Below are 23,028 nucleotides of genomic sequence, written 5' to 3'. Positions count from 1 at the left end.
AGACCAAATCTATAAGCAGTGGCTTATTTTCATTCATGATAGCTCATCTTCAAGAGTCCAGGAATCCCAAATGTCCCATGTTTAGTAATAGGGAAAACGAGTTCAAAAAGCAAAAGCCACACGGGTGCGGTGGCGCATGCCTTTCATCCCACCGACTCCGAAGGCCGAGGCAGGAGGGCATCAAATTAGTCTCAAGATTTGTCTCAAAATAAACAATTAAAAAAAAAAAGAGGCTGGGGATGGGCTTGGGAGTTAAGTGCCTGTGGGTTAAATCTCCAGTACCAAAAGAAAATGAGTCACTTGAAGGCGGCAGAAGAGAACTAAATGCAGAAGCTCCACGACCAAAGTGAAATGCCTAGGGACTGACTGAATTACCTGTAGTGAGGGAGAAACCGGGTCCCAGGCAGGACAGTGGCTACTGCGTGTCCCCACCCACATCTTTCCCCTGGGTGTCTGGGTATGGCGAGGCTGGAGGGACAACAAGGGCTGAGCGCAAAGCCTCGTACCCGACCCGAGCGCGTAGAGTTAGAGCGCGGAAACTCGCATGGGCTTGCGGGCGAGTTCCGCCGGAAGCGGTTCCCGGCTGGCCTAGCGCAGAGCAGGCTGGGAGCGGCGGCCCGGCTGCGGTCCTTCAGCTCGCCTGCCGGGGCAGTGTTGCGTTGAGTTATGATGACAGGCAAGACACGCCTCTTTTACGTCCCCGGATCCCCTGAGTCCCTTTCTTAGCTTCTGGTCATTTCGCGCTTGTTGGGGAGTCCCGCCTCTTCCCTCGACCGCACCACCCGGAGCCCTTGGCGTATTAAGATCCGCCTCTTACGGAAGCCGAGGCGGACCGTCAGAATCCGGAAGAAAAACAACCCGGAGAGAGCAAGACCAGCCTCTAGAGGGGCTTCCCTGGCTGGGATCTGCTGGGGAAAGGAGACGCGAGCCCGCCGGGTCACAGCGTGGGAATGGCGGCCTTGAACCTGCGGAAGATGCCTGGGAAGAAAAGAGAGAAGCTTAGGTGAGAAGGACGCAAGGGAGCAGGTCGGCCCGCTCCAGCAGGGGATTGTTACTTTCAACCCAATCGGGACTGCGGGCTTAGGGGATGGAACCAGAGCAGGAAGGAAGAGGCCAGAGCTACACGACTGGCTTGGTTTGGAGGCTCTCTCAAATTCTATTAGGCCAGTGTCCAATGGAATAGATTGTGTCCGAGCCTCGCACGTCCTCTCAACGTAGACGGTCGAGCTCGCTCCTGCAGGGGCTTCCCATTCATGTGCCCTGTTGGTTTTTGGAGCAGACAGCTGTGTTGGGCTAATTAAGGACATACTAAGGCATTTGCCACTCAGTTCTAGGGTAGAAATCTTGATCCTGCTTGTCATCAGCACATAGACCATGGGATATGCCAATCCCATTATGACCTCTGGAAATCCGAAAATCAGATTTAGGTAAGATCTTTGTGAAGTGAAGCCTGGTCTTATGCTTGCTCTTTCAGGAGGAACAAAGCTAATCACCACTTAGTGTAAGTCACGATGCATGGATTTGCTGCTAATCATCAAGAGTGGGGACAAGAATTTTGTTCTTCATCCACTTAGAACAAGTCCCTGGGAAAACAGGACGCTTTGCCTTCCTTAATCCTTTGTTGAACAGCAGGGGGAGATAATAAACAATTCAAGTATATAATCTCAAAGTTCTTGAGAATGCAGGTTTTGTATTTTATTTTCATAGAGAGGGTTTTGTATTTTATGTTCATAGCTTTAAGCTGGCCAAGAATTTCTTCAAGTCATGTTCTAAGAACAGGGTCTGGTGGAGAACAGATGTTTTGGAACAACCTGCCTTTCTCTTCCATCTACCCCTCTTAATCCCCACCCCCATTCCAGATCTTTAACTGCTGAAGGTATTCGTACTCACAGTGTTCCTGAGATTCACAGGAGGCTTGGTGGCTGTTCTTGATCTCTGCAGGGTCTGCAGTTCCTGCTTGCTCTGTACTCAGCACAGTCTGGGCATCCTTGGAATGTTGCTGTAACTTCCCTTTAAGAGATTTCTTTACCTCCTTTGAGCTTCTGATGGGATGTAGTGTTTTTGAGAGCTACTGATATAGTTCTCTTGTTTCCCTGGAATTCTTTTGGAGCTGAGATGGAGAATGTTAACCAGCTGATGACTTTTTCAAGAGAGGGTAGTTTATAGAGAGATGTTGAGAAACCTGTTATTTAGAAGCTTCTCCTTAGGCTCCCTGATGGGCTTGGCAGGATTTGTTGTGCTCCATGAATTTGTTAGGAGGGAGCAAGGAAGGGAATGTGGTGTTATCTCTGTTGTTTTTGAAATTTCCCTGACTTTATAATCATGAGGCTTATCACCAGGTACAGTTGAACTCCCAGGATTTTCCTGGTGATCTTAGGAACCCCTTGGTTGAGGAGTGGGGATAGGAAGTTGCTGACTGAGCCATAGATGATTGCTGAAGCATGGATGGCTGAAGGAGCTGATGGATTAATAAATGGCTGGCTATTCAGTGCCACTCATCTCTTCCCCTGACTAAAAGTCTTTGAGTTCCCTTTGTCATCTCTGCTGTTAGCAGTGGCAGTGTTGCTAGGTATGCACAGCTCTGGGCCTGTATGGAAGAGCCAGTTCAGGGCAGAGATTCCTGCTTCAGGGAACAAAAATGAAGGTGAAGAGCTTATGTAGTTCTTTGTTCATTTTGCTACCACCAGAAGACATAGAAACACATTTTCCATTATTACTGCAATGGATTATGATGCAGCCATTAGCATGCCTAGACCCCATCCATTATCTTGACAAGGTCTTAACCCCCGTTTCTCCATGACTTCTCTTTTCATCCCTTCCACAGTGTACATGTTGTGACGTGGAATGTAGCCTCAGCAGCACCCCCTCTAGACCTCAGTGACCTGCTTCAGCTGAACAAACAAGATATGAATCTGGACATATATATTATTGGGTAGGTGTCTTCAGGGCTCCTTTACCCATTCCTCTCTCTCTCTCTGGGGAACTTCTGTAACCTGTCCTCCCTTACTTTGGAATCTAAAGGTAAAAAACTTTAAGCCTCATTGGAGCCAGTTTCATGTTTCTTATCCGGGGTCAGCAATGGCCAAGGGTTGAACATCAGTAACAGGACAGCTGGGAGAAAGAGAAATCATGCTCATCAGAACCCAGAACTTGAAAGTCTACTGGGGCAGTACTGAATGACTATGACAGAGGCAGTATTCTTCAGGCTAGGGAATGAGCTTCTAACCTGGGATGGTCAGTTTGCAGGAAATGAACTCTGGGATCATAAGCCGCCTTTCTGACACTGCCTTTGAAGACCCATGGAGCAGTTTCTTCATGGATGTACTTTCCCCTCTCAACTTCATTAAGGTAACATACAAGTTCATGGGCAATTAAGAAATGTGTCTCACCTCCTCTGATCTCCAAATGTTCAGTCTGATGTATTCCTCTTACACCCACTCAACCTTTCATGCTTTTTCTCATTTATTAAAATTGTGCTTCTGACTCCCTGGGGCTCCTGCCTGTCTCTGCCTTTCCAAGGTACCTAGATATAAGCTAGGACTCCAGAAATTAGTTTCACACCTAAATATTTGTCACCTTGGGAAATTTATTAGTGGAGGAACAGCAGGGCTTATTAATACCTCAGTGCCCACCCCTGAACACTCTACTCACTTCCCAGACTAAAATCTCTGAGTTAGTAATTGCTAGTAATTATAGAGTGGTTTTTTGTTTTTTTTGGTTTTTTTTTTTTTTTTTTTGTATTGATGATTGAACCCTGGGAGACTTTATCACTGAGCTACATCCCTAGGCCTTTTTATTTTGAGACAGGGTCTCCCTGAGTTGCTGAGGGTCTTGTTAAGTTGCCAGGGCTGGCCTTGGACTTGTGATGCTCCTGCCCTAGCCTCCCAAGGCACTGGCATTTCAGGTGTGCACCACTGTGCTCAGCACATTATAAATCAACTCTTGGGCTGGGGATGTGGCTTAATTGGTAGCACGCTCGCCTGGCATGCGAGCGGCTCAGGTTTGATCCTCAGTACCACATACAAACAAAGATGTTGTGTCTGCCAAAAACTAAAAAATAAATATTAAAATTCTCTCTCTCTCTCTTTAAAATAAATAAATAAATAAACTCTTTACATACTTTATTTTAAACTCTGAACAACTTGGGCTGGAGATATAACTCAGTTGGTAGAGTGCTTGCCTCGTATGCACAAAGCCCTGGGTTCAGTCCCCAGCACCACAAAGGAAAAAAAAAAAAATCTGAACAACTCTTGAGATGGAGTTGTTTTACAGATAAAGCTAAAGCTCAGAAATCACATGGGCTAGCCAGGTAAGGTGGTCCATGCCTGTAATCCCAGCTACTCAGGAGGCTGAGGCAAGAGAATCTCAAGTTCAAAGCCAGCCTTGCAAGACTCTATCTCTAAATAAAAAAGGGATTGGGATGTATCTTGGCAGTAGAGTGCTTGCCTAGCATGTATGAGGCCCTGGGTTCAATTTTCAGCACAGAACAGGAAGGTAGGGAGGGAGGAACAAAGGACAACAGGAAGGAGTGAATCAAGGAATCACATGGGCTATTTGGACCCGAATCCAGGTCCAAACTTAATCATCCATGTTCTAACTACAACATTTTGTTGCTATACTAGTGAGCTCTAAGACTGACAGGTATCCCATGGCTAACCTGCTAATATCAGAAGGAGTCCTCTGATTTTATAAGAGACATGTATGTCAGATTCCCAGGGGCCTACAGATTAAGAGAGGGGAGATAGGTATGGGGGAAAAGGCTCTTGGTCTAAGAAACCAGTATATTTTAGGAGAATACATAGGAAGGCTTTAGGTTGCTGGTTCTTCTTTTTTTTTTTTTTTAATATTTATTTATTTATTTTTAGTTTTCGGCGGACACAACATCTTTGTTTGTATGTGGTGCTGAGGATCGAACCCAGGCCGCACGCATGTCAGCGAGCGCGCTACCGCTTGAGCCACATCCTCATCCCTGCTGGTTCTTCTTGTTTCTGCCTTGCACACCTGAAACATGTTCCCTTTCAAAGCACCTAGATCACAGCTTCTGAAAATGCCAGAATTCTCTCTTTTCCCTTCTCTGAGTAGCTGTTATTTTTCAGAATTAATTTTGTTACCTGTGAAGAGATGTGGCTAAGTGGTAGAACACTTGCCTCACATACGCAAAACTCTTGAGTTCAATTCCCATTACTGCCAAAAGAAAGAAAGAAAAATGAATGAATTCTGTGACCCTCAATTGCCTGAGAGTGCTAGAGAAAAGGTTTGTGTCCTTTCAAGGAAAAGGGACTATAAGGCTTAGACTTCCTGCATAGGCTGGAAAATGCCAGCAACTTAGCCCTTGCTTCCCTCCAAATCTATCTAGAGGCCTCTTCCTGCAGTCTTGGAGTCAACTCCTCACAGAGGGCAGAACCAATTCTCTTATTACCCACTCCCTTCTCAAGACTACAAGCCTCCTTGTGCCTTGGCTAACTGGAAAGGGATTGGTAGGATGGAATTGAGCCAAGGAAATTAGCTCAGCTTGTGGCAGGGATACAACCCATTCTACCCATGTGCTCTCCTTAGGTTGGGAGGCCAGCCTGAAGGCAGGCACTCAAAATGGATGCCTCTCCTTCCTCTAGGCATGAATACAGGTAGACAGGCAAGCCTTGTTTACAGCCTGTTCTTCAAGTATGGATTTGACAGTCATAGGTGGAGAAGCCTGGGACTAATTCCTTTGCTGTTCCAGGGCTCCCAGCCACCTCCTATCAGTCCCTTCTTCAGCTCCTCCTACTTCATTTCCTCCAATTGCAACTTCCTCTAGAAACCTCCTGTTTTTCCCCATGGTCCCACCCTTTCTTCCAGTTTGATCCTATGCTGCCCCCACTCTATCCTCCCTGCCCCCTACTTCCTGCTGCTTCTTCACAAAAAGTAGCCTCATCATTTTGGTGAAACTTAGTGGGCCAAACATACTCTGTGGGCTAGGATTGAAGCTGAATCTTTATCGGTTTCTTGGCTACTGTCCTGACCCTGGGAGTCAGCGCCTCATAGTCTACCCCAGTCCTTACTTATATTTTCATATATACTCCATTTGCAGCAGCTTCAGGTTCTGATTCCTCTCTTGCTCACTCCTGAGTTGGGGGTTCCACCACTTTGACTCCTCCACTGAGTTAGGGCTCCTGGCCTGCGGGATCAAGTTTCATAATTCCTGGAAGGCTCCAGTACACGCTCCCCACCCGGGGATTTCCTCCTTGGCCTCTGCACCTCATGCTCCGGAAACAGCTACTCGGGTGGTGGGTGTAGACAGCCTGAACCTAAGAGAGAAGGTCATTGGCAGTGACCCATTCCCACCCCTCTCCTGCAGCCACATATGATGGGCATTTTGGCAATCCTGGAAAAGTCCTGCGTGTTTCTTAGCTTCTCTGAACCTAAGTCCTATATCTGCAAAGCAAAGACAATGATTACTTAGAAAGTTGGCAAAGAGATATGAAGTACTTCAGTAGATGTTAGTAATTCTCCCCAACCTAAGAGTACATGTCCTCTGTGCTTACTGTCCTCCCCTGTGCATTACCTTTATGAATGTCTGACTTACACAATCTATAGTTTACTTTTTGTAGCCTTTCCTTAGGGTTTTTTAACTGAGTGAGAATGTGTACAGGAATGTGTGCAGAAATGATTATACATTTTGGTGAATTTTTACGTGAGTACGCATACCTGTATTACCATCAGGTAAATCAAAATACAGAATGTTAGCTGGGTGTGGTGGCACGTGCCTGTAATGCCAGCGGATCAGGAGGCTGTGGGAGGAGGATCCTAAGTTCAAAGCCAGCCTCAGCAACTTGGCAAGGTCCCAAGGAACTTAGGAAGATCCTGTCTTAAAATAAAAAGGGCTAATATAGTGTTAACTTAGATTAGGTAGAGGAAAGTGAAGGGAGGAGAGGGGAGGGGATGTGGGAAAAGGAAAGATAGTAGAATGAAACAGACATTATTACTTTATGTATATGTGTGACTGCATGCCAATAATGATTCTACAATATGTATACTCAGAAAATGAGAAATTATATCCCCTCTATGTATGATATATCAAAGTGCATAAATGTATTTTACTGTCATGTATAACTAATGAAAACAAATAAAAAATTTTAAAATAAGATAAAATAAAAAGATCTGGGGATGTTCCTCAGTGTGCACGCCTGGGTTCAATTCCTGGTTAAATAATAAAAATAAAAAAACCTAAAACAAAATGTTTCCAGCACTCTAGAAATATCTCTCCTATTCCTTCCCTGCATTTACTTTAAAAAATTCTTGAACAAAAAGAGAATAGCTATCAGATGACCTCCACAGCTTCTATGATGTAATATTATTCTTGCTTTATCAATGAGAAAATAGGATGAGAGACATCCAGGTACCCAAAGAATCTCAGGTCAGCATCAGTGAGAGGATTATCTAGGCATGTATGGGGCTGGGACTGAAGGTTCGTGCCCTCCTGATAGCAGGGTACTCTGGCAGCCTTATCTTCTCTCCTTTCCACCTCCAGGACCAGGAGCAGAAGCTAAAACTTCAGCTCCCAGAATGCACCATTTGGTAGCTGGGGGAAAGAATGGAAAGGAGTAAAAGTCTAAGTCTTAAACTTGCATACCATAGACCCCAAGTTAGGGTTTTGTGTGGGGCTTGGGGCTTTCTAGAGCCCCTAGCCCCAGGTCTGCCAGGGATGAACTTGGTGTGTGTAGTTTAATAAATGACCTTTGCCCTCTCCTGCAGATCTCCTATGTCCGCATGCAGGGACTCCTCTTACTGGTGTTTGCCAAGTATCAACATTTGCCCTACATCCAGATCCTCTCTACAAAAACCACTCCTACTGGCTTTTACGGGTACTGGGTAAGGACTGAGCTGTTGTGTGAGGCATGAACTGGGAGAGCTAAGAGCTTTAGAACTGGACAGAAGATTAAAGTGAATCCTGGTGAATTCTGGTGCCCCATCCAGCCCAGCACCTTGCATATTCATTCTCATACCTCAGGGGATGGGCATCTCTAAGACCCCTGGCTGGGTGGACTGGGCTCTCTGAGTGGAGAGATTACACTGGGAATCTGTGTGTCTACCTCTGGAGGAGGTGAGACTATCTCCCCTTGGGTCTAGGATGGGAAAAGCTACCCAGAGTAGCTTCCCACCCTTCTTTCCACCTCTCCTACCAGGGGAACAAAGGGGGAGTCATCATCTGCCTGAAACTGTATGGCTACTATGTCAGCATCATCAACTGCCACCTGCCTCCCCATGTGGCCAACAATGACCAGCGACTGGAGCACTTTGACCGGATCCTAGAGATGCAGAATTTTGAGGGACATAAAATCCCCAACATCCTGGACCATGAGTGAGCCTGGAGCTGCAAACTGTCACCCCTGCCCTCTCCCTTACACCAACCCAGGCTAGCATCATCTACCCCCAGCCAGTCAGTAGTGCTTTATCTCCCACCCTCTCTCCCCCTTCTGCTTATTTCTCATCTGCTGTCCCACCCAGTTTTGCCTGCCTGAGGTCCCCTTCCTTCAGCCCCTCTGTTCTGCCTGGAAACCCTGCACGTTTTTAAACATCCCAGATCAAGAAACTTGGGGTCCCTGAGGTTACCTGGAGGGCTGTTTTTCAGCCTGACCTGATAGCCAATAGAGGAAGAGGAAGGGAGGGCCAAAGTCTGCTCCATATTTGCCATATGCTCCCCTAGACTGGTCTCTTCAGCTTGAATGATGAAAATCTAGAATAGTTCTGCTAGCTTGGCCTAGTGGCACATACCTGGGAGGCTGAGAAAGGAGAATTACGAATTCACAGCCAGCCTCAGCAACTTAGTGAGGTCCTAAGCAATTTATCAATACCCTATCTCAAAATTGAAAAAAAGGTTGGGTATGTAGCTTGACAGTAGAACGCCCCTGAAAAAAAGAGGTCCTGCTTGACCCCGCATATCTGTCTTGGCCTGATCGTCTAACATCTGGCTTTTCATTTACCCCCGGAGCTTTCTACTCTGTAGCACCCCCTTGTATTGAGCAGACCCATGCCTCCTGTTGCTCTCCATTTGCTCACCTTGTTCAAACCCTCAAGCTGCCCTCCTTTCTTTCTAAAGCCTCATTCTCTGGTTCGGAGACATGAACTTCCGGATCGAGGATTTTGGGTTGCACTTTGTTCGGCAATCCATAAAAAATCAGTGCTACAGTGACCTGTGGGAGAAAGAGCAGGTATCTAATCTGAGCCCATGTGGAGGTCCATATATACTCTACAGAGAACTTTGCTCAGATTCCCTGGGGGGTGGTCTCCTCCTACCCCCACCCTCCCTATAGACAGCCAGCAGTTGGGGAGGTGAGTCTTGGCTAGCAGGGCATCAACACCTGGGATGGGGCAGCCATCTTTTCAGTGCCTAATCTTTGCCTGGAAGAGGCTCCTATGTGCTCTAGAATAGAAAGCCAGAAGTCCTTTGGCCTGCCATGGCCCTATAATCGCTCCTTGCATGTCCTTGCATTCCTATCCCACTCATATCCCTGTTGTCTTTCCTTGCCCCAGCCTTATTTGCCCCTAAAGGATGCGATACCACTCCTTTGGGGAACCATGGCTATCCCAGGTTTCCTTCTGACATAAACCTACTAGTAACTTCCAGATAGGTGGAATTCAAAGCCTGCTTCCTATAGTCCAAGGACTAGGAAGTAGCTGGCAGCTGCCTCGCCTGGGCCTGTGGGATCAGGATTGACTTGCTTCCTGGGTGTTGGGGTGGGCCACTGAGGTAGCCACTGGGGCAGTGAGAAAATGGAATATGGGGCTGAGCCACTGGGTCAGGACTGTGGAGAGATGAGGACTGTGTCTTCATCTGCAGCTCACCATTGCCAAGAAACACGACCCGCTGCTCAGGGAGTTCCAGGAGGGCCCTCTGCTCTTCCCACCCACCTACAAGTTTGATAGGAACTCCAACAACTATGACACCAGGTGAGGAGGAAATGGGTGCCCAAATTATGTTAGTCCCAGTGCCTGTGGGAGCTGCCCAGAATAGAAGAATTAGGAAAGCAGGACTAGACCCAGCCATCACATCAGGAGAGACACCTCCTACCTCCCACATGAGGCACTGCCTGCTGACAGTGGAAGCTGATGCAGATGGTCCTCAGGGAGAGCAGGAAGGAAAGCCAGTGCTCACAAGGGGAGCGGGGAGGAAGGGTGGGAGGAAAGGGTGGAGTCTGCCCTGACTTAGGAGGAGTGTATTTCAATACTCTGGGAGTCCTTGCCTTCTCTTTCTAGGGCTTTCTGGTCCCCAGACAGCTTGCAGAAAACTTGGTTCAGCCAATTACCAGTTACTAGCATTAAGCATCCCTTCCCCAACCTGTGAGCAGACCAGTTCCTATGTGAGGAGATAAACAGTGGAGAATTTCATGGGAAACAATACAGAAACAGTACATGTAGTGTTGCACTGTACAGTACCGCCCTCGCCAGGATATGAGTTTGAGCAAGGTCAAAGTCTCTAAAAAGGTTTAAGCCTCAGTGTTGTCATCCATAAAATAGGGATTATAACAGTATACTGCGATTGTTATTTTGAGATTCATGTCTTCAGGTGGTAGTTTTATTGAATACCTTTCTAAGAAGCTGAGAAGGGACCAGGTAACTACCAAATAGAATTAGTCAGAGGGGCAAAAAAGCAATCTGGAAATAGTTCCTTAACCCAATTTAGGGCATGGACTTATCTCTTTGAAGAAAAGAACCCCTTACACGCTTTGAGGTTATTTGTTTCATTGGAGCAGCTTCTTCATTCCTTTTAGCAGGAGTATCTTATGAGGCAGGTGGAAGTTGCTTGCAGGGCAGCCCAGTTTCCTGGAAGTTAAGGAGTGAACAGGTATCTCCACAGCAGACCAGAGCAAAAGATAGAACTCCAGGCATGATTCTGGAAGTGGTATGGCCAAGCCAGAATGTTCTCACCAAGAAAGGGGGAGAGGGTGAGCTGTTTCAGGAGTGTGAAGCAAGATGGGGTGGGGCCATGATCACACAAGAAGAGGCAGTGAACACTGCAGACAGAGCCCAGCCTGGACAAAAGAGCAGGCAGAAAAGGAGGTAAGAGGGCAGTCTTATCAGGGATTGATTGATTGAGCTCTGGGCTGGGGTTGTAGCTTAGTTGGTGGAGTGTTTGCCTTGTATGGGTGAGGGTCTGGGTTCGATCCTCAGCACCTAATAAAAACAAATAAAATAAGGGTATTATGTCTGTCTACAATTTAAAAAGTATTTTAAAAAGAAAAAAGGCTCTGGCTGACTGGCAGCACCACAGCTTCAAAGAGACTGCCATTCTCTGCAGCCATCCATTGGAAATGAGAACCAAAATGGAAGCTGTATGGCCTTAGTGGAATTGGCTGGGGTCTTGGAGGTCAGAACCTCTACCATTGGACTTCAAAACTTCACTTGCAGGCTAGAGATACAGCTTAGTGGTAGGGTGCATATCTACCATGTGCAAAGTCCTGGGTTTGATCCCAGCACTGTAAAGAAAAAAAGAAAGTCAACACTTCACTTGCCCTGTGGCCAAGCACCCCTTTCCCTCCTTCCCCCAGGGTACTATAGGAGACAACCAAGTGACTGGGTCTGGGCTGCAGTAGTTGTCAGGATCTGACAAGGTAGATAGGTTCAAATATGGTAAAAGCCCCCAAGTGGCTCAGCTATTGAGTGAGCTGCAGTTCATACCTAAATATCTAGATTCCATAATGCTTTCCTCTAACCTCTCATACCTCAGAATTCATAGCTAAGGACTGGGGTATAACTCTGGCAGAGCAAGTGCATAACAAGTTGGAGGACCAGCAACAGCAAAAGAGAAAGCGGAGTCAGGACAGCAAATACTTAATAAGGACAAGGTAGATACTTTATTACTTATTGTGAATGACATTGTTAAGCACTAACTATTTACTAGTTATTGTGCAAAAGGCTTTGCCAGCCAGGCGTATGCCTATAATCCCAGTGACTCAGGAGGCTAAGGCAGAAGGATCACAAGTCTCTAATAAATAAATACGTAAAAAATAAATAGGGCTGGGGATGTAGCTCAGTGGTAAAAGCCCATCTGGTTTCAGTTCCTAGTATCTAAAAATAAGAAGATGGGGCAGTGGAGAGCACTTACCTTGCATGCATGAGGCCCTGGGTTCGATCCTCAGCACCACGTGTAAATAAATAAATAGATAGATAGACAAATAAATAATGAAGCATATTGTGTCCATCTATAAAAAAATAAGAAGAAGGCTTTACCTGCATCCCTTAGCTTTTTTTTTTTTTTTTTTTTTGGTGTGTGTGGGCGGTCAGGAGTATCAGGAAGTGAACCCTGAAGCACTTAACCACTGAGCCACATCTCCAGCTGCTAGGATTACAGGTGTGTGCTATCATACCTGGTCCTTAGCATAATTCTTTTTTTTGGGGGGGGCGGTGGTACCAGGGATTGAACTCAGGGCACTCAACCAGTAAGCCGCCTCCCTAGCCCTGTTTTGGATTTTATTTTGAGACAGGGTCTGAGTTGCGATACCCCTGATATGAGGCAGTGCCTAACATGTATTTGAATTTGTCTGAGAGGACAAAAGGAAAAGACATGGTAATTAAATCAGTCTATTAGGGAGATCTAGACAATTGCTATGAAGCCCAGGAGTTAGCCAGGAGGTTTCTAGAACTCTACGGAAATGCCAAAGGAGACTGGCAGCTGTAGCTAATGAGGTTTGATCAGATTTGTCAAGAAGAATATCTTTTCTTTTTTCTTTTTTTCTTTTTTTTTTTTTTTTGTGGTGCTAGGAATGGAATCCAGGTCTTACTCTACCAAGTGCTCTATCAAGGAGCCATATCCCCACAATCCTCCCCCATTTTTTTTTTTTAATTTTGAGACAAGATCTTAATAAATTGTGCTGGCCTTGAATTTGCAATCCTCCTGCCTTAGTCTCCCAAATCACTGGGATTATTAGCATATACCACTGTACCTGGCTAAAGAGAGTACCTTGAAGGAGTTAACAAGGTTGACAGTAGGAAGAGGGGCAAGCACTCAAGTCTGCAGCACTGATAAGAGGTGCCTGAGGGGAGACTGACTTATCAGAGATCCTGGCCTATCTGGGTGTACAAAATGACTATGGGTGACTTGTATGCAGGGCATGATATGTAGCTTTGACAAGCCACTACAATGTCCCTGAGCCAAGATGTAATGAGAAACGAGGTCAGCTCTATTACAGGAGGGTGAAAGAGCTGAGGGCAGGGCAGGCAGGAAATGCTGTTAGAGTCAGGGATTACACTAGGGTTTTGTTACAGTTGCCGTTATTAATACAGACAGCCTCTCCACAGGCAATAAGTAGAAGATATTATGATCAAATCTCATTAAGTCTTGGATCCCAGAAACATTAAGTGCCTGATGGGTTAACTATGGCTCAGAATTTAGTGAGACACTTAAAAGCCATCTATGTGGGTTGTGGGTATGGCTGAGTGGTAGAGTACTTACGTACCATGTTCAAGGCTCTCAGTTCAATTCCTAGCACCACCAAAAAAAAAAAAAATGGGGGTGCTGGGGTTGTGGCTCAGCAGTAGAGTGCTTGCCTAGCACACACAAGGTCCTGGGTTTGATTCTCATCACCATATAAGAATAAATAAAATAAGGGTATTGTGTCCAACTACAATTAAAAAAAAAAAAAAAAACGTAAAATTTTTTTTTAAGTCACCGGGTATGATGGCATACACCTATAATCCAAGCAACTCAGGAGGCTGATGCAGAAGGATGGCAAGTTCAAGGCAGCATCAGCAACTTAACTTGACTCAAAAAATAAAACAGACTAGGGGTGTAGTTCTGTGACTACCCCTGGATTCAAACATCAGTACCATGAAAATAATAATGAAGAAGGAAAGAAAGAAAACTCTTGCCAATCTTATGTATCATTTCCCTCAGTTGCCTGACATATAGTAAATCTTGATAGAAATAATGGACAATACAGGTACCCAATGATGAGCCTGGACCAGCTCATGAAAAAAAGGGACAGGCAGGAGAGACAGGCTGTGGTCAGAATTTGGGAAAGATCCCAATGGGACAACAGATCTGACTGTTAACCATTACAGGGAAGTTGGAGAGTGGGGATGCTTTGAACGACAGAATGTACATTAGTATAGTTCATTACTAGGTTTTAAGCATTGCTAGGCATTTAGGCCCTGGAATGGGAATGCGATCAATGTTCAGTAACCTCTGAACACTCTTCCAAGTCTGGAAATGATGCAAAGATCCAACACGCAGACTGTGGTTTATCCAGAGTTAATGCTTCTTGACCACTCTTTTGATGTGCTTTAATCTCTAATCATCATGATTGGTCTTTGAAGTAAGTTCTGTTGTCACTCCATCTTAGAGTTGAAGAAACTGAGGTGTAGAGAGGTGAAGTAACTTGCCTAAAGGGCATATAACTCTGAATAATCAGCATAGAACTCTCCTGTTGCTTGTCTGATTCTGGAGTCTTGAGTTCACCATGATGCTATCCTCCTCAATTGCTGGAAGACTATTGCTGCTTACATGACTGGAAATGTTTGTTTATTTTTTTTTTAATTTTGTTTTATTTATTTATTTATTTTTTTTTTGGTGCTAGGGCTTGAACCCAGGGCTTATGCATGAGAGGCAAGCACTATACCAACTGAGCTATATTCCCAGCCCTGGAAATGTTTATTTTTAATAATAATTGAGGGGCTGGAGATGTGGCTCAAGCGGTAGCGCGCTCGCCTGGCATGCGTGCGGCCCAGGTTCGATCCTCACCACCACATACCAACAAAGATGTTGTGTCCGCCGAGAACTAAAAAAAAATAAATATTAAAAAAAATAATAATAATAATAATTGATCTGAGTTTGGTAGTGTACAAATGTAATTCTAGCAATGGGGAAGCTAAGGCAGGGAGATCACAAGTTCAGGGCTAGCCTGAGCATTTTGTCGTTTTGAAGTTGTACAATCAATGAGTACTCTCTCAAAATAAAAAGCTGGGGATGTGGCTCAGTGGTCTAGCGTTGCCTATCATGCACAAGGCTCTAGATTTAATCCCCAATACCAAACACACAAATATTAAAATAGTAATTGAGGCAGGCATGGTAGTACATACTTGTAATCCCAGCAACTTGGGAATCTGAGGCAAGGGGATCACACATTCGAAGTCAGACTGGGCAACTTAGTGAGGCCCTGCCTTAAAGTAAAAGAAACTGGATAATATAGCTCAGTGGTAAAACATTCATGGGTTCAATCCCCAGTACTGCCCCCCCAAAAAAGTAATTGAATAAAGCAAGATACAAAAAATAGTGTTTCAAAGTGATTATAAATATATGGGACTGTATACATTAAGATTGGATGGATAGAGCTGGGGATGTGGCTCAGTGATAGAGTGTCTGCACTGCCCAGCACTGCCAAAAATAAAGATTAGATGGGTGTATTTTTTTTTTTTTCAGGGCCAAGGAAGGACCAAACTCAGGGCCTTGAATGTGGATAAGTATTTCAAGGAGAGAAATTGAATTTGTCATTTTGCAGTTGCACAATCAATGAGTACCCATGTGCCAGGGTCTATACTAATGCTGAAGATACACGGGAGGCTCTTCTAGTAAGAGCAAGTCCTTGTTTTTAGAGTTAACACTCTAAGTCATGTGCTGACTAGAAAACAGAAAATTACAATATAATGTACTTGTGTAAGTACTGGCATAAAATACTTTGGATGCAGAAAGTGAGGTCGGGGTAGTTTATCACAGACAGTGTTGAAATTGGGACTCTCCCTTGTGAAGAAGGGTATACCAGGTAGGAAAAAAAACAGCACAAGGTCCAGAGGCTTGAGAGAGTTGCTAGGGTAGAATGTGTATAGGGAAAGTGGGAGACGAGGTAGCACAGGCGAAGTCAGTCTCCTGAGTCCATTGAAGGACCTACTTGGGTACTTTATTCTAGAGGCAATGAAGACTCCTTAAAGGTCTTTATAGTACTGGGGGTTAAGCCCAGGACCTTCCACATGCCAGACAGGTGCTTTAGTACTGAGCTTTACCCAAGTCCTTTTTATATTATCTGACCACAGGATCTTACTAAGCTGCTGAGACTGGTCTTGAACTTGTGATCATCTGTCTTAGACTCCTGAGTAGCTGGAATTACAGTCATGTGCCACCACCAGTTTTTTAAAGGTGTTAAAAGTAGGGAGTCATCTGATCAGGCTCTACTACTCTAGGGTTTTTATTCAAGAAAAATGATTATCCACTAAAGGGGAGGTACCCAGATATAGCTACCTCTCTCCTTTCCTACCCCTAAAACATTTCTGGACTCAAGGTTTCCATTTGGAGATCAGGGCTTGGGGGCTCAACTGGCCTTAGCAAACAACTCAGTAGTTGCTTGGGCTGGGCTGAGTAAGGGCTCAGAGACCATCTTTGACTTCAGTTACCTAGGGGAGGAAAGTACTTTGTGTCAGGGCATGTTTCTCAGGGACTGATAAGTGAAGAGTAGGTGGTAGGTCTCCCAATTGACTTAAAAAAAATTTTTTTTTTTAGTTGTAGGTGGACACAATGCCTTTAATTTTATTTATTTATTTTTATGTTGTGCTGAGGATTGAACCCAGTGCCTCACCTGTACTGGATGTACTACCAATAAGTTAGAACCTCAGCCTCTCAATTGACTTGAGAACAAAGAATCACAATGGCCAAGGTCTGCAGAAAGTTTATTTTGGTACTGGGGATTAAACCAGAGGTGCTGGGGCTGGGGGTATGGCTCAAGCGGTAGCGCGCTTGCCTGGCATGCGTGCGGCCCGGGTTCGATCCTCAGCACCACATACAAAGATGTTGTGCCCACTGAAAACTAAAAAATAAATATTAAGAAAAAAAAAAAAAACCAAAGGAAACCAGAGGTGCTCTTACCACTAAGCTACATCTCTAGAACTTTTTTTTTTTTTTGGAGACAGATCTTGCTAAGTTGCTGAGGCTGGCCTTAAACTTGCAGTCCTCCTGCTTTAGCCTTTGAAGTTGTGGAGAATTTATTTTGTACCAAGTATTGTGCTAAACATTTTATGCACTTTCAGTCACTTAATTATCTTAGCAACCTTGTGAGGTAACAATTATTATTTCCATTTTGCAGATGAGGAAGCTGAGGCTAAGAGGGGTGAGTTAGTGGTGAAGAGAATGTACTCCAGAATGCTGCCTGGAGCCTTGAGTCCTGGCTCTACCATTTACTAAATGTTTGGGGAAATTACAAATGGTGAATGATAATGATATTGATTATAGGCATCTAGTTAGCATTCCCCAAATGCTTCTCTTTCCTACGTTCACACCATTAGTAAGTAGGGAAGCCAAATTCAACCTTAGGTCTAACTCCAAAATCCAAACCTCACCTTCTTTGATCTTCTGCTGCTTTTGTTGAGGAAAGAAGCAAGCCTTTGAAATGGAATGTTTTTGCTGGGCATGGTGGTACACACCAGTAATCCCAGTGGCTTAGAAGGCTGGGATAAGAGGATTGCAAGTTCAAAGCCTCAGCAATTAACAAGGCCCTAAGTAACTCAGTGAGACCCTGTCTCTAAATAAAAATAGAAAAAAGGCTGGGGATGTGGCTCAGTGGTTAAGCTTCCCTGGGTTCAATCCCCTGTACCAAAAAACAAAACAAAACAAACAAACAAAAAAAGAAATGGAATGTTTCTGAGTCACAATCTGATTCGTAAAAAAAAGTGGCCTATTCAGAGGGTCCATGGCTAAGGGGTCTTGTGGCCTGTGGTAGACCTTGAAGTTAGGGGCTCCAGCAAGCTTGTGGAGGCATATTCTTGTTGTCATGCCAATCCTTTTTTCTCTCCCCATTCTTCTCCACCTCCAGTGAGAAAAGACGCAAGCCTGCATGGACTGACCGCATTCTGTGGAGGCTGAAACGGCAACCCCAGACCAGACCCTTTACGCCCAATGTGCCAGTCACCCACTTCTCCCTATCTCTGAAGAGCTATGTCAGCCACATGATGTACAGCATCAGTGACCATAAGCCTGTCACTGGCACCTTTGACTTAGAGGTGAACCCTTGGACTGCCCTACACTCAATAGAGGAGAAACTGTGCTGGGCCACATCCCCAAACCCTCCAGGCCTGGATTCTAATGTCAGCTAATCCCCCAGGGGAGACCTGTAGGAGGACATGATTGTCCTCCCTCCCAGGTCAGGTATCCTAGCTCTTCTTCAGAGCCCTGATGGCTCTGTCTGTCAAAAACATGTTCAAGCCCTTTGTGAATAGGTTTCTGTTTCCTCTTGGTACTCTCCCTTGGGACTAATGAGTTCCATTACGCTTATTACCTACTGTGTGAAGTAGGACTTCCTTTATTTGTCTTAAACCTATCTGGATCAAGTTGCAGAAGGAGCTCCCTCCATCCCTGTATCTTGCCATCTCACAAACAACCAAGACAGTGCTGACCTCCAAGCTGCTGGCTGCCCTCTCAGCCTTCAAGCTTTCATGTTGGTTTCTCTTTCCTACATCATTGTGCCCTTCCATGTTTTTATAGCTGTTCTTATCAGAGCATCCCTGCCTCAAAATTGGGTTTGGGCCTCTAGGTCAAAACCTTTGGAGGCTTGAGAACAGCTGCCCGACTTTTTTCTTAAACCTCTCAGCAAATCCCCTTCTCCCTCCACTTTCACCCTTAGTACTGGGCACCTTGTGTCGCCCATCTGGCACTCAACCCCATTCTCCTTGGCAGGGCCAGCTACTCCCCTGAAAGTTTTTGTCCCTTTCTCCTTCCTGCTTCTCTTTCCTACATTCACACCATTAGTAAGCAGGGAAGCCAAATTCAACCTCAGGTCTAACTCCAAAATCCAAACCTCACCTTCTTTGGTCTTCTGCTGCTGGGATAGACTTAACAAAATTCTGTGCCCACCTACTCTGGTATCCCTGCTCCCTGTACTGCATTGGAAGGGCACAGTGAGGAACAGTTACCTTAGAGGAGGGAATAGTGTTACTGAATTTCAACCTGCTTCTCCTCCCTGTTGTAGCTGAAACCGTTGATGACTGTCCCACTGATCACCATGATGCCTGATGGCTTGTGCACCATGGAGAACGACATGTTGGTCAGCTACTCCTCAACCCCCAACTTCCACAGCAGCTCCTGGGACTGGATTGGACTATATAAGGTGATGTGTGGGCAATTTGGGGAGCCTACCAGCCATAGCCACTGGTCTGTCCTTCCTGATGGCTCATGGGAACTGGGCAGAGACACTGAAGAACTTAGTCTTCCATCTCACAGGTCCTAAGGGCTAGCAGGGAAGAGAGGAAGAAAGATAGTATAATGGCAAGACCATCTTCCCCCCATCAGTGAGACTCATCTTCCCTTTCTATAGGTCCTATGTCCTTCCCAACTACTGACTACCCAATTCCTTCCCCCATAGGTGGGGATGCGCCATGTTAATGACTATGTGTCCTATGTCTGGGCCAGGGACAACCAGATCTCCTTCAGTGACAACCTCAACCAGGTATATTTTTTATTTACGATTTTTAAAAATTTGTTCTAATTCATTATACATTACAATAGAATGCATTTTGACACATTGTATGCAACAACCAGGTACATTTTCAGCAGGTGGGCTTGTCTAAATAGTCCTGCCTTCTGGAAAGAACAGAGTGCTGGATAAATTACCCCTAAGGGCTGGGAAGCACCCTCGAACTGACCATTTCTATCCATCATTCCCTTCAGGTGTACATGAACATCAGCAATATCCCTGAGACTGAGGATCAGTTTCTTCTCTGTTATTATAGCAACAATCTGAATTCTGTGGTGGGGATAAGCAAACCCTTCAAGGTAAGAGCTGCTGGTGGAGGAAAGGAAAAGGTATTATTAGAAAGGATTTGAGCCCATCGTTGGGTTCCCAGAGGCCATTGGCCCAGGAGCCAACCTATTCCTGTGGGGCTGCCTCCATTGGGGAGTGAAATTGATGGCAAGGTATGGAGGAAGGCCTGTGTTCCATTTTTTGCCATCTGTTTTATCCCTACAGATTCCACTTCGCTTCTTTTTGAAGGAGGAGGAACCGTTGGGTGAGACCCAGCAAGTTCTGAGCCAAGATGGGAGTGAGTGAATCCAGGGTGGAGGCTTGAGCTGGCAGCCAGCTCTGCCTTACCACTGCCAGGGGTGCTGTGAACCGGGCCCAACCCCTGAGCCTCAGCCAACCAAGTATCCTCCACCTATCCACCTCCCAAAGTGAGCTCTAGCCAGACTTGTTCTCTCCAGGCCAGAGCTCTAGTATTAGCACTTAAATACAGGTTTTTGTTGCTGAGATGTGAGTGAAACCAACTAGTTTGTCAATAGCAAAAACTTGGAGACAGTCTACCGGATAGAAGAAGGATCCTCCAGCCTGCATCTCATTTCTTGATTTCCCACAAATCCAGTCCCACCCAAACCGACTTGCCAGGCACATGCCCTATCTGGCACAGACCTGCATTCTTGTCACACCATCTTGGGTCTCAGGTAGCCTGGGAGGAGGAGATGCTCATATTTGTGCAGGCTCCATAGATTGGTTGGCAAAAGTAACATTGAGTTTCAGAAGTCATGACATCTCATAGCTTGTCCCCTTGGGAGATGATCAGAGGATCTGGGATCCCTGCTTTCAATAGAAGCAGTATGACTAAATAGAGAGTATGGAGGGTCCCCTCTACTCAGGCTCTTATGTAGTGGTTGTAAATGGGTCCAGTGAGGGTCCTCCTACCAGCACAATCTACCCCCTAAATGGTGGAGTCTGGCCCAGAAAACACCAGGGCTTGAACAGAGAGAATTGTTAGATCCTAGGTTTGCTCCTGCAGGCGGGTTAGGCCCATGGCCTCATTTACCTTCTTATGAAAGATTGACAGGTGGCAAAGGAGCTGAAGCTACAGATTTCCAGGGTGATCCTTGACAGATCAAGCTCATCTTGTCATGAGTCCTGAGCAAGAAAATGCTTCTCTGTCTGGACCCTCTGGAACCTAGAATTGGAAGCAGGCAGAGAGCTTCAAGGGACAGCTGGGGTTGAGAAATTCTGTAGTCAAGAGATGGTGGCTCAAGCCTGTACTCTCAGTGAATTGGAAGCCCGAGGCAGGAGGATTGTGAGTTCGGAGCTAGCCTCAGCAGCTTAGTGAGGTCGTAGGTAACTTAGACCCTGTCCCAAAATAAAAAATATAAAGAGGTCTGGGGATGTGTCTCAGTGGTTAAGTGCCCCTAAGTTCAATCTCCAGTACTATAAAAAAAAAAAAAAAAAAAAGTTTTTTTTTTTTTTGGAGGACCTGACCCAAGTGCTTCAGAGAACATTCTCCAGGTGCCATGTGGACATAGCCTATTCCACTCCTGCCAAATGCCTTCTGCTGCTGGTGATTCAATAGTTCTCCCAGAAGATACCTCAGGGAGTTTGCTCTATGACTGTAACATCCATCCTATAACCTGAGATAGTCATTCCAGTTGTTCTACATTCTATACTCTACCCCCAGGAGCCATGTGATTAAAAATTGTTCCCCAGCTTCTAATGAGCCATGTTCTGTCTGTTCTTTTGGAGGATAATAAGAAATGTCGCTTTAAACACGTGTGATTCCGGGCTGGGGATGTGGCTCAAGCGGTAGCGCGCTTGCCTGGCATGCGTGCGGCCCGGGTTCGATCCTCAGCACCACATACCAACAAAGATGTTGTGTCTGCCGAGAACTAAAAAATAAATATTAAAAAAAATTCTCTCTCTCTCTCTCTCTCTCTCTCTCTCTCTCTCTCTCTCTCTCCTCTCACTCTTTCTTTAAAAAAAAAAAAAAAAACAAAAACGTGTGATTCCTTAATGATGGGGGGAGTGGACCAGAAATACAAGAATGAGATCTAAAACATCTGGGTTTGAATCAGTGTTCCATATTCAGTCCTACCCTACCCTATCCACATAAGAGTCTCGGTTGTCAGTAAAATACAAATGGTGAACTTGTTCACAAGATTATTATGAGAGGGCAGTTGCCAAAAAAGAAAGCAGTATATTCACCTACCCATTCAAATTCATGTAACCCTGGAACTGACTCCAGGGCCTCCTGTTCTTCACCTGCTCACTCTCCCCTTCATACATTCCAGTTCTGGCCTCCTTTTGAAAAGCTGCCCCCCCACTCCCCCCCCCCCATACTCGCTCGCTCCACTGGAATGGGTCAGGCCAACATGTGATTGAAAGGCGGAAAAGGGAAGGGGATTGCTCTCTCTCCTCTTGGCTCCAGTCAGGATATGGCTGCTCTGGGCCCACCCCTGACCCGCTGGGTGGAAACAGGAAATATGTGAGACTTGGTGTTTGCTGGGTCTCTGCTTCTGGCTCCATGGCTGATAAGGGCCTTTGTGTGACCACTAGGGATGAGCCAGCCCTAGATAGATGTGCTTCCCAGAGAAAGGAAGGAAGCTTTACAGGCCTTTCCTGAGTGTGGGAAGCTGTGGGGAGGTAAGGGGAAAGTGCCTAGGGAAGATCCCTGCCTGGGGCTGTTGGTGTCAGCACAAGCCCAGTGCATACCAGCCCCTCCCTTGCCAACCTCTCCCTCTGGAAACTGTTTCCCCCATCCACTTCCCCATTCTCACTTCCTATAAGGAATGGCTGGAGCCTGGAGAGTCCAGTCCCAGGCCAGGAAAGTGTCAGCTGTGATTTAGCAACAATAAAGATAGAAAAACAGGAACACTGGGGGCAGGGAGTACAGTGGAAGAGTAAGAAGCAAACTGCTAGAAGTTGCACATATCCTAGGAACCCAGGAACTAACCTCCCAATGTTACCTGTTTGGGTGACAGAGGAGGGTAGGACAGGAGCCTGTCCCTTTGGGCCCAGGATGGCCAGCCCTGCCTCTAATAAAACTTGAGGGGTAGCCAGGCATGGTGATGCCAGGCACAGGGATGCACTGTGTAGTCTCACATCTTAGTTACTCAGAAAGCTAAATCAGAAGGCTCATTTGAGCCTAGGAGTAAGAGATGCTGGGATTGGGGCTGAAGGTCAGGGAGGGGGTGCAGGGAAACAGTCAAGCTTGCGCAGCCTAGGCTAACACAGCAAGACCCCATCTGAAAAACAAAAGTGGCTTATCTGTTGCTCTCAAGAGAAAGCCAAGTTATAGGGACATGCAAGAGGGGCAGTGCTACTAAGGGAT

The 23,028-nt window shown here is 45.7% G+C and overlaps 1 protein-coding gene across 7 annotated transcripts; it reads left to right on the top strand.

Moving 5' to 3' along the window:
- The first annotated feature begins 807 nt into the window (after window positions 1-807).
- Inpp5k (inositol polyphosphate-5-phosphatase K) lies at window positions 808-21,414 on the top strand. Of its 7 annotated transcripts, none has more exons than XM_040269274.2 (13): window positions 808-1,003; window positions 2,825-2,932; window positions 3,240-3,348; window positions 7,732-7,848; window positions 8,163-8,338; window positions 9,077-9,188; window positions 9,818-9,927; window positions 17,772-17,958; window positions 18,924-19,061; window positions 19,317-19,400; window positions 19,622-19,726; window positions 19,920-19,992; window positions 21,175-21,414. In XM_040269274.2, the coding sequence occupies exons 1-13, from the start codon at window positions 951-953 to the stop codon at window positions 21,333-21,335; spliced, it is 1,533 nt and encodes a 510-aa protein (XP_040125208.1). In that variant the 5' UTR covers window positions 808-950; the 3' UTR covers window positions 21,336-21,414. The 7 variants fall into 7 exon arrangements, with proteins under 7 accessions (XP_040125208.1, XP_005327951.1, XP_077898744.1 ...); XM_078042618.1 differs by lacking the exon at window positions 808-1,003 and adding an exon at window positions 1,790-1,876; XM_078042616.1 differs by lacking the exon at window positions 808-1,003 and adding an exon at window positions 1,856-1,942.
- Window positions 21,415-23,028: the final 1,614 nt, after the last annotated feature.

The sequence above is a fragment of the Ictidomys tridecemlineatus genome, chromosome 3, assembly GCF_052094955.1.
Source record: "Ictidomys tridecemlineatus isolate mIctTri1 chromosome 3, mIctTri1.hap1, whole genome shotgun sequence".
NCBI lineage: Eukaryota > Metazoa > Chordata > Mammalia > Rodentia > Sciuridae > Ictidomys > Ictidomys tridecemlineatus.
The sequence above is the reverse complement of the archived record's forward strand: the minus strand, read 5'-3'. Positions and strand labels throughout refer to the sequence as shown.

Bases quoted from the DNA above. Each gene is read 5' to 3' on its own strand.
- Inpp5k (XM_040269274.2), top strand. From the start codon at position 951: ATGGCGGCCTTGAACCTGCGGAAGATGCCTGGGAAGAAAAGAGAGAAG. The intron at 9,189-9,817 runs GTATCTAATCTG...CTTCATCTGCAG, and splicing joins ACCTGTGGGAGAAAGAGCAG to CTCACCATTGCCAAGAAACA. The intron at 9,928-17,771 runs GTGAGGAGGAAA...CTCCACCTCCAG, and splicing joins TCCAACAACTATGACACCAG to TGAGAAAAGACGCAAGCCTG.